The sequence below is a fragment of the Sycon ciliatum genome, chromosome 8, assembly GCF_964019385.1.
Source record: "Sycon ciliatum chromosome 8, ocSycCili1.1, whole genome shotgun sequence".
Lineage (NCBI taxonomy): Eukaryota > Metazoa > Porifera > Calcarea > Leucosolenida > Sycettidae > Sycon > Sycon ciliatum.
In genome coordinates, this window is record NC_088650.1 from 2816938 (window position 1) to 2828696 (window position 11759).

At 47.2% G+C, this 11759-nt stretch overlaps 1 protein-coding gene across 1 annotated transcript; it reads right to left on the reverse strand.

Moving 5' to 3' along the window:
- Positions 1-2787: 2787 nt before the first annotated feature.
- Positions 2788-4164, reverse strand: LOC135823010 (uncharacterized). The gene has a single exon (XM_065335846.1). It carries the CDS (start codon positions 4162-4164, stop codon positions 2788-2790), a length of 1377 nt encoding a protein of 458 aa, XP_065191918.1.
- Positions 4165-11759: the final 7595 nt, after the last annotated feature.

The following is an 11759-nucleotide window of genomic DNA, read 5'->3' on the forward strand; positions in this document are numbered from 1 at the left end:
CAGCAGCTCTGTGTGGTATCATATCTGGAAGTTCCAGCTACATATTGGGCCTCCAGCCACAGACACAGATACCACATTTGCAGCGGATCACGTTAGAAAATCATTTCCTTCTTACATGACGTGTAGAAAAAGACATTTTGTCGGAGATTCTCCCACATATCCACTATGAGATAAACAGCAATGTAGAATACAGACTTCACTGTATGTAAACTATGCTACACATCAACACTGTCTAACTACATCGTCACACAATCAACCACTACATTGACTAAGAGTGGTCACGTTACATTCATGGACATCATCATTGCTATCTATCATTTACAAAGCTACGTAGAACACTGAAACGCAGCGCATTCTATCACGTGACGGAGATTGGCTCAATCATAGTCAATGACTCCGAGCAACTAACGCTCAGCAACATGGCCAAACATTCTCTTTGGAAAATGTTTTCTAAATTCCTTCATCGTTAGTACGAATAAGTAGTTTTGTTCTCACTAAGATCTGTGTTGAGATGATGAGCCGACAAAGTAGCAAACATTTCAGTGAGTCTGTACCTCTACGCACAGTATCAAGTGTAGCACATACATGTACATGTAGTATAAGTACAGCTGGACAGCGTTTCCCAATATCTAAACTCACTCTACAGAGTTTGGGCAGATTTCAATGTTTGCCCTTAAAGACTGAAAATGGCCGGAGAAACATTCTTTACTGGTATGGAGTCATAATTTCACGACATTCCTGTTTAGCCATTGCTGTTGGAAATGAACAGATCTGGGTAGTGCGGTTTGAACACAAACTTCGTAACTACACGTACCTTTTTTATTTTTATTTTATATACTATGTGCACATCCCTACAAAGTAATAGGGGTAATAAAAGAGACAAAGACAACAAAGGAGTAGTAGGTGCTACAAGAGCTGTGCTGGTCAGGCGCAGTGCACTCCTCCGACCATTTCGGTCTCGGAATCGACATGGACTGTGCGGGCCAAGGGGGCATACTATGAATGATAGACTTATGGGAGCATCTGAGAATGCAACAGAAATGAGAAAGAGAAGATCAGAAATTACACAAATGCAAATAATATAGATTGATCATGCTTCAGCTTACGTAGGTCCCTGAGAGAGAGAGAGAGAGAGAGAGAGAGAGAGAGAGAGAGAGAGAGAGAGAGAGAGAGAGAGAGAGAGAGAGAGAGAGAGAGAGAGAGAGAGAGAGAGAGAGAGAAAGAGAGAGAGGGAGAGAAAGAGAGAGACAGAGAGGGAGAGAGAGAGAGAGAGAGAGAGAGAGAAGAGAGAGAGAGAATTATCGGTGGCGCTAGTTGTTGTCCGTTGCCCAAAGCCAGTGCTTGTGGCGCAAGTGCCTGTGAACATTCACTTTGAACGCCTGCATTTTCTTAACCTGGAGGTTGGCGAGCATCTCTGCTGGGAGGCTGTTCCACACTTCCACGAGGCAGAAGGGAAATGACCGGCGGATGTAGTTAGGGCACTGTGTGGGAGGTCAAGCTTCAGGTAGGCAGGGTGGCGGCTGGCGTCGAGCTGCCGTCTAGTCTTGGGGTGAGGCCGTGGCGGTTCCGGAGGTGGAAGCATTGCGGTGAGTTGCGCTGGGCCATCAGTGGAGCGTAGCTTGTACAGGTACGTGAGGCCAGCAACCGAGCGGCGTAGACTGAGGGAGTCCAGGAGGGTGCCTGGGCCGATGATGTCCAGAGCCCTCCTCTGGACTCGATCTAGGTGATCGAGATGGGTCTGGCAGGCGCCCATCCAGACCAATGGGGCATACTCCAGGACTGGGCGTACGAAACCTTTGTACAGTGCCAGGCGGCCGCCCCGAGGCAGGACGTGGGCAGCTCGTCGGAGAAAGCCCAGTCGTTGGCTTGCACGAACTGCGACATTGTGGAGGTGGTTGCGGAATGACAGCTTGGCATCAAATGAGACTCCCAGGAGTTTAAGGGTCTCAGTCTTTGCAACTGGGGTACCTCCAAACGTTACAGGGTCCAGCGCTGGGGTTTCTGATCTCGTGCTGATCACCAGTTGCTGCGATTTCTGTGGCTCGAAGCGGATGCGCCACGATTCTCCCCACAGGTAGAGGTGGTCGAGGGCCCCCTGGAGCCTGTGTCCGGGGTTTGCAGGGCCGTCAGTTGGTAGCACGAGATGGTACAGTGTAGTATCATCGGCGTACGTGCTCAGCTTAGTGCCTGGTGTTAGGCACTGGTCGATGTCACAGACGTAAAGGAGGAAGAGCGTGGGGCCTAGTATGCTACCTTGTGGCACACCAGCTGTGATTGCAAGCGGTGTTGATGCTTGCCCGTGTATAACCACTTTGAGCTGGCGATTCGAGAGGTAATTCGTGAGCCACTGCAATAATTTCCCTCCAAGGCCGATTTGTGCTGCCTTGTGGATCACCCCTGCATGTGACACACGGTCAAATGCACCGGCGATATCCACTGCTATCACCTGGGCATGGCCCCCAGCAGCAACTGTGCGGACCCATTCATTGTACAGCGCCGTGAGGACATCAGCAGTGCCCCGGTTCGGACGGAAACCATACTGGGTGTCAGGAAGTACGGAGTGTCTCTCCAAGTAGTTGGTGATTTGACTGTTGACAATAGCCTCCATGACCTTGGATAGAACGGATAAAAGAGAGACTGGGCGATAGTTGGCTGGTGCTGACCGCACGGCATTCTTGTAGACAGGGACAACGTGTGCTAGCTTCCAGATTGTTGGTTGGACACCATGGCGATAACAAAGCGAGAACAATTGCGCGACAATTGATGACAGTTCAATGGAACAATGCTTCAATACTTGAGCTGGTATCCCGTCTGGGCCCGTTGCTTTGGAGGTATCCAACTTGGCCAGGCGACGACGAACCTCGCGAATGTTGGATAGAGCCTCGTACGCATGTCAGGTAGATCTTCGGGACGTAGATCCGTTTGACCGAGGCTGCATTTGTTGGCAAAATATCGAGCAAAGCAGTTAGCTTTGTCCTTGCTTGAGTGATACTCTGTTCCGTCGTTATTGATCAGCAGGGGTATGTTTGATGATCGGGAGATTCCTGCTGCTTTCTTAGCATTAGACCACCATTCCTTGTCACTGAGGGACCGGGAGCTTAGTTGCCGCCGAACACGGTTGTCACTGGCAGTGCGGGCTGACTGCAAGGTGTGAGCAGCATTGCCGACAGAGGCAATAAAGGAGGCCTTCAGGACATTATTGGCAAGGTTCCTCCTCCATGCTTTCCAACATCTCTCCTTGGCCTCGACAGCGGAGCTGTATTCTGGTGTCCACCAAGACGGGTCGGATGGCCGGGTAACGAGTACCTTGGAGGGAATATACTGCTCCATTCCGCAAAGAATGGCAGCAGTCACTCTTTCGCACGATTGATTGGGGTCATCGGATAGCAGTGAAGGCCAGTCTAGCCTACGGAAATGTGCCCTCAGCCGGTTCCAGTCGGCATAGGCATAGCGCCAAACCTTGCGGGAGGTGGTAGGTTCCCGCCTCGGGTCTACTGCTTGGAAGTTAGAGACCACTACAGCGTGATCGGACCGCCCGAGGGGAGCATGGATTGAAGTGGACACTGGGGTGGAAAAATCGGATAGGATTAGGTCCAAGGTGTTTGATCCCCTAGTGGCATGTGGCACATGCTGGGCGAGTTGGTGGGTTGCGCATAGCACCTCAAGTGACTCTCCAGCAGGAGTTGTCTTAATGCTCTGCAGCCATCCAGCGTTATGCACATTGAAATCTCCCGCCAGAATTAGGTTTGACCCCAGGTGCCGGACATTGTCGAGAACACTTTCCAGGTACTCCATGAGAGAAGTGTCAGTCTCGGCACATGATTCTGGTCGGTAGATAGCACCAAGGACAGTGCGGCGCCCGTCGTTCGTGGACACTGATGCCCACAGCACCTCCTGTGAGCCGCAAGCGACATGGGTGAGCTGAGTAACCCAGAGCTCTGATTTAGCCCAAATAGCTACACCACCTCCTGCCTGATTTCGGTCTTTGCGAACTACTGTGTATCCAGGTACGAGTGTATCAGAGTCCAGAGTGCTCTGTCCATACTTCATTTCCGTCACTACTGCGACATCAATGTTGTGTGTACGGACTGCGTGCTGCAGCTCGCCAATTTTGTTGGACATAGTGAAGGCATTGGTGAGGAGAATACGAACGTGTTTGGCCATTTTAGTGAGATTTCTTAGGCGGCAGTCGTCTCAGCGGTGGCGGCTGCATGGGCAGCTGGGGTTGTTCGTCTGAACTGCCGTTGCCTGTCTCCGAATCATCAGGAACTATGTCAGTGCCAGAGTCCATGGCTTCACCAGTACCGCTACCGCCAGGAGGCTCCCAGTTTGGTCCTTCAGAGGTGGTTGTTGTTGCCAGGGATCCCTCAGAGGCCAAGTTGCTGGTGGGGTGACCCTGTTGTGTGTTGTTGTCATCCTTGCTGTTGCCGCGGGGATTCTTGTCGTTGCCCTGGGAGCGCCGGGGGTTCTGTTCAAACACCCATGGTCGAGCATAGGTTGGACGTGGCCAGAATGTAGGGCCAGTAATCGTTGGCGCATCAGTTGCGTTGACGGTGATTCGAGCACGGACTTTACCCAGCTTGATGAACAGCTTGCAGTTATGGAGTGTAAACTCCTTGAGGGCCGAGTTGATCCACACGTGTGGACAGGTAAGCAGTCAGTGTTTCCTCAGTTATGTCGTCTCTCAGGTTTCCAATCCAGAGGACCACTCGTCGCTTTCCTTTGCTGGGTGGGATCTTTGTAACCAGTTCCCAGAGCCCGTCAGTGTCACAGAGTGGTGGAACTGGTACCGATGGCTGGGGGTCGCTGGGGGAATCAGTGGGCTTGGGCTTGTCTTCCATTTGATGGGTTTGGACTTCTTGGGAAGGCTGGTTCTCTTTTTTGTTTTTCTGCATTTTTTCTTTTTTTTTAGGAATTTTCAGATTTTCGTCCTGAGTATCAGCATCCTGAGCTTTCTCACAGTCAGGTTGTGGGCGCTGGAGGAGTTCAAACTGCGACTGCAGCGCTTGAAGCTGGGAACTCAGGTCTTTGATTTTCCTCAGCAGATAAGCTTCTCTGTCAAGTGAGGCACTCACTTCTTGCGTGACTAGCTTGAGAATATTCTCCAGCGTACTTTCAAATCTGGGCAAACAGTCCACCAGGCGCAGGTGGTCCCCGCAAACTCCAGAAACTCCACCTATACTAGCCCTTGAACCTGTGGAAGAGGGCATGTTCTTTGGCCCTTCCATGTCCATCACAGGATGGGCGTGGAGGGGAGTAGCTACAGAGCGAAAAATTCTAAACTAACTTGAAAAAATTCAAAAATTGCATCCTGATTGTAGTATGTAAGTTTCACGATAACAGTGTGAACAAGGTGGACTACCCACTCAGGGCCACTGTATAAAAACAATGCAACACAATATTGTGGAAAGGTGACAACAATAAGAGACAAGATCAAAAGGAAAGCTATCTCTTTTTCTGTCACCAGTTAATCCCATATATAGGATTAGACTTCAAGACGCATTTGCAGCCTCGAAAATGGTCTAGGTGGAAGCCTATGTTATTGAAGATGCATTTTGATCTTTCCCACAATGCCTCTCTTTATTTAAAATGAATGAATAGAGGTTACTCACTGGCTAAGACCTCCAGGAAAGGTATCTGTGTGCAATTATTGCTGATGAATTGCAATTACAAGTGGTAGAAATAGACTAGGAGTGGAATAGATGAATATTAGCACCATCCTGGCATTGAAGTAGTGTTGTAAAGTGCTCGCAGATCAATATGAACTAAAGACACTACATGTTTGGTGCATTTGCTAAATCAGTTGTGTTCAAGTATGTACACATATTAATAGTGGAATACTCTTTGGTACTAGCCTAGGAGGTGCTTACTCTTTAGCCATGATACATAGAATGTTTTTGTTAGCTCCATATGGGCTATATCTAGGCTTGGATATTGCCAACCATGGTTTTTATTGACAGGGGCAACTGGGAAGAACAAAACCAATTTTTGAAGGGGTCAAATCCTATATATAGGATTATGAAAATTCTGGACACCTTTGCACGGGAAGGCCTGTTACAGAAAAAGTAAAGCCCTTGTGCTGGTGAAACGTGGCAGGCATCATCTCTGATAAACACGGAATGCAGACTCCAGCAGGTTTTTGAAGAAAGAACTTTACTTTGTGAGGTATGATCTACCTTTTCCCGAAAATTGGAAAAATCCTATAATATATAGGATTTGACAGACAAAGATATACAATAATAATAATAAAAAAACGTAGAGTCACCTCCATCATTAAACTGCGAGCACAGTTTAATGGTGGAGGTGACTCAACATTTTCTTCAATGGCCGAGAGCTCTGTCGCAGCCTGTAATAAAAAAAACGTAGCCTGTAAAATGTAAAGAGTCACTGAGTACAGTTATTCAATATCCATGTCCACTATTTACGAATTTGTAGCCAAGAGACCGTTTTCGAGTAGTGGTGTGTAACTGTGTGAAACATGAAGTGGCTACAGACTACAGTGGAGTCTGCACACCCTTAGCAAGGTGTTGACAGTATTTATAATAAAAATAATCTGAACTTAGAAGTTGCGACTTCGGCGGTAATAGTCATGAAGTTGATTGTTCCAACTAGGAACACACGCTTCTTGCCGAACTTGACACTTGACTGACTCACGACTGCCGTCCGGAGCACACGAGCAGCACTCCGCTCCTCCCACTCGGCAAACCTGCGAGAAAGCACTACTCCCTGCTCAATACACAGTGTTTCGGGGAATTCACCCCTCATCAGTTTGTATCCCTGGTGATGGTTTGGCCTGGAGAGCAGTATAAGTGGTGCCTTTCAGGCACAATCTTCCTCAGCCTACTCAAGCTCAACTGATGAGGGGTGAATTCCCCGAAACACTGTGTATTGAGCAGGGAGTAGTGCTTTCTCGCAGGTTTGCCGAGTGGGAGGAGCGGAGTGCTGCTCGTGTGCTCCGGACGGCAGTCGTGAGTCAGTCAAGTGTCAAGTTCGGCAAGAAGCGTGTGTTCCTAGTTGGAACAATCAACTTCATGACTATTACCGCCGAAGTCGCAACTTCTAAGTTCGTAGTGTTGTCCCTCACGCGGACGTGCGACTAGTTGTTGGAGGTGACAGCGTTGCGAATAGCTATACTGGCTCTCAACGTCTGTTTAGCACAACTCCATGAGCGACTCTGACTCACGCTGCTACCTGGAGCTTCACGAGGTGTTTGTAGCGCAGGAAACAAAGCGTCTTTGTATCCCTGGTGATCCCTGGTGAGGTTTGGCCTGGAGAGCAGTATATATGTGGTGCTTTTCAGGCACAATCTTCCTCAGCCTACTCAAGCTCAACTGATGAGGGGTGAATTCCCCGAAACACTGTGTATTGAGCAGGGAGTGGTGCTTTTTCGCAGGTTTGCCCAGTGGGTGCGAAGTGCTCCACGTGTGCTCCGGATGGCAGTCGTGAGACAGTCAAGTGTCAAGTTCGGCAAGAAGCGTGTGTTCCTAGTTGGAACAATCAACTTCAAAATAATCTGCTGTAATTTATAGATTCTCACATGCGAGCAACCTGGGCCTCAGCAACAACCAGCTCAGCAGACGACCCACTGTATGGGAAAACAGTACTCCAGGCTCACTGCAACCATACACCGGTAGCCGGGTAGGGTCTCGATCTTGTGCCCATTTGAACCGTATGGGGCTATACCCCTGTTCAGACACTCATTATTCTATTGGAGCATTATAGGAATATTCCCTGATCTCGTGGTCCAAATTGTCGCAAGACCGAGCCCGCCAACCAGTTTATGGTTTCAGTTATGAACACTGTTTCTCATACAGTAGGTTCTCCGCCTTGTTCACGCTGTCATCGTGAAAACATGTTCAACGTATCAGGAAAGGCTCACATACATATAGACCATAATTGTAGTACAGTGGTCCCTGTATAATCCCACACCATTTGTGCTACGGAAATTCTGCTGGCTTGGGGAGGGTGCTGGATTAGAAAATCTGATATACTGCTGCAATGTGCATGAAGAGGACATTTTTAGTAACTGAAAATTGTGCTGGTTTATAGAGGGTGCTGGTTAATAGAGGGTGCTGGTTAATAGAGGGTGCTGGTTTATAGAGGGTGTTGGTTAATAGAGGGTGCTGGTTTATAGAGGGTGCTGGTTTATAGAGGGTGCTGGTTTATAGAGGGTGCTGGTTTATAGAGGGTGCTGGTTTATAGAGGGTGCTGGTTTATAGAGGGTGCTGGTTAATAGAGGGTGCTGGTTTATAGAGGGTGTTGGTTAATAGAGGGTGCTGGTTTATAGAGGGTGCTGGTTTATAGAGGGTGCTGGTTTATAGAGGGTGCTGGTTTATAAAGTGCTGGATTATAGAGGGTGCTGGTTTATAGAGGGTGCTGGTTTATAGAGGGTGCTGGTTAATAGAGGGTGCTGGTTTATAGAGGGTGTTGGTTAATAGAGGGTGCTGGTTTATAGAGGGTGCTGGCTTATAGAGGGTGCTGGTTTATAGAGGGTGCTGGTTTATAAAGTGCTGGATTATAGAGGGTGCTGGTTTATAGAGGGTGCTGGTTTATGAAGTACTGGATTAAAGAGGAACGACTGTAGTGGTACCGAATACTACCGATTCCCTGGAATGGAGTCAGTGAATCACTGGTTCATTCATTGACACGTCTATGATCTAGATATATCCTGTCAAAGTTGTCACGGCAATGACATCATGTGTGCGACGAAAACTAATTCAGTTTTTCATAGTTTTTTTTTCGTTGAATGAATGGAATTAATAATAATTATTATTTTATGACTTGCTGGAAGTTTTTTGGTCAGTGTATCCAAGTCGTGATCGAGGCAAACGTCAGGTCGTTGAATATCAGTATCATCAGTGAATATTGTGGCAAATGTCACACGTTCTTAACCCGACATCATTTTGGCAATAAGTTAGTGGACAACAACGCATACTGCGGTGTAAACCTTTGTTCTTTGCTTCTTCTAAGTAATCAGTCTATTCTAATCTTGTCTTCAGATCAGACTGGTAAAGAGCCATGCTTCTCTCACCACCATCGTCTATACTTTACGCACGTCGCCTAGTAGATGCATGGCTGGTGATACTTACATAGCTTCATTCAACTACGACGCCTGAGGCAGGTTTGAGATTTTTTAGCTCCGTAGTTTTTCGTAGTTTTTCGCAGCCCACCCGGCACTCAGTCAGGCCGGAGTTCAGCTACATCGAGCCACAAGCTACAAAATCGACTCTCGTCTGAAATCCTGACTGGTTGTGCATGCTACGGAACACATGCTCTGCAAGCTGAAAGTTTGCTGACTTCCACCAATGTTCTGCGCCAACTGCCTGTACTTGCCATCTTCTTAGATTTGTGTTGGGTTTCAGTTCCCAACATGGCAACACAGGATTGAGTCTTTTTCTTCAGATTCTTTCTTGGCGTTTTGATAATTTTTTCTATTCATTGACACGTCTATGATCTAGATCCTGTGATTCCTGTCAAAATTGTGAAAGCAATGACATCATGTGTGCGACGAAAACGTGTTCAGTTTTCACGGTTTTTTTCTATGAATGAATGGAATTTTATGAACAGCTGGAAGTCTGTTGGTCAGTGTATCCAAGACGTGATCGAGGCAAAGGTCAGGTCGTTGAATGTCAGTATCATCAGTGAATATTGTGGAAAATGTTACACGTTCTGACCCTACATCATCTTGGAAATAAGTTAGTGGACAACAACGCATACTGCGGTGTAAAACTTTGGTCCTTTCCTTCTTCTAAGTAATTCTATTCTAATCTTGGCTTCAGATCAGACTGGCAAAGAGCCATGCTTCTCTCACCACCATCATCTATACTTTACGCACGTGGCCTAGTAGATGCATGGCTGATGATACTCACATAACTGACTGATACCTGTCCATCAGTTAGTGTCTGGTGCATAGGCGAACACTCATCCACGACTTGGCTGGTATTGTGACGTAGGTTTCGTGCCTCCAGGAGTCCAGGACTCATTGCTCACTGTGTGATCAACCATGCGTAAGCTGCACTACAGTGTATACGTTATGAGTGTGATGTAGCAGTTAGCTATGTGCATATCACCAGACATTCATCCACATGATGCTATACGCAAACAGAGCAGAGTAGGAATGGGTGATTAGGATAATGATGTACATGTATGCAGTCCTGGAATAGAATCTACCGGTAAGAGAACATTTTGCTTGTGCGCGCGCGCGCGTGTGTGTGTGTGTGTGTGTGTGTGTATGTATGTATGTCCTATTTATGAGCCTATATTGGGCCATAAGTGGGATTATTTCCAAGTCCACCCAAAGTTTGGGGCTTTCAGGGGGTGTCGCCCGTTGGGCGGTCCAATAGCCAACCGAGTCATCTTTCCAAAATTCCTTTTGAGTCTCTCTCCCCTTTCTAAGGACCAGCGGATTCTGCTCGGAAAGGTGGCAGATTGTGCTCAAAAAGCAGTGAAATTGGCAGAACCATACAAACCTTATGGCGGGCAATTCCTCGAATTCTACTCCATTTCTTTATCCACATACCAAACATGCATGAAACTTACCAGAAAATGTACCAAATTCTGCCAATTTTTCTGCCGGTAGAATCCGCGGGACCCTACCCCTTTCACGGGGAAGACACACGTGACCAGTTTTGGCAGTGAGCAAGTAAGCACAAGTGTGTGTGTGTGTGTGTGTGTGTGTGTTTTGTGATGTAAATGTGTGCATAGTTGTGAACCTCTTTTGCGACCAAAATAAACACAATGAATGGAAATGCGATAAAGAAATCCGTAAAAATAGAGAATGAAAAATGCAAACCAATCTACCCATCTATGTAGTTCTTCTCCTGATGACTGTTGTCATGGCTACGGCTGTGTATTGTATACTGATGACTGTTATCCGCAGTGGCTACGACTGTGTATTGTATACTGATGACTGTTGTCCACAGTGGCTACGACTGTGTATTGTATACTGATGACTGTTATCCGCAGTGGCTACGACTGTGTATTGTATACTGATGACTGTTGTCCACAGTGGCTACGACTGTGTATTGTATACTGATGACTGTTGTCCGCAGTGGCTACGACTGTGTATTGTATACTGATGACTGTTGTCCACAGTGGCTACGACTGTGTATTGTATACTGATGACTGTTGTCCGCAGTGGCTACGACTGTGTATTGTATACTGATGACTGTTATCCGCAGTGGCTACGACTGTGTATTGTATACTGATGACTGTTGTCCGCAGTGGCTACGACTGTGTATTGTATACTGATGACTGTTGTCCACAGTGGCTACGACTGTGTATTGTATACTGATGACTGTTGTCCGCAGTGGCTACGACTGTGTATTGTATACTGATGACATGATGTGGGCAGTGGCTACGACTGTGTATTGTATACTGATGTATTATGATTGTGTTGTGCCAGTCTTTGTCACTTACAGTGACTTGTAGAACATGATGGGGACTGTGACTGTGTGACTTGCAATGGGAGTGCTTGCAGGCAGGCTTGGAGCTGCAATGTTTTCTGTGCGTATATCAGAGCATGGATGCTTGCAGTTTGGGTAAGGCGGTATGAATGATGGTTGTGATTATCGGAGCATGAATGTTGGATGTACAGTGGCGTGTACAATGGAGTAAAACTAATGACTATGTATCGGAGCATATAGAAAGTTGTCTAATATCATCCTGTCCGATGAGTGTTTTCTAACACGAAACTCTGAGTAACGGCAGAAAAGGATTTGCTTGTGTCACTACTGTGTGTGTATTGTATCTCAACCTGT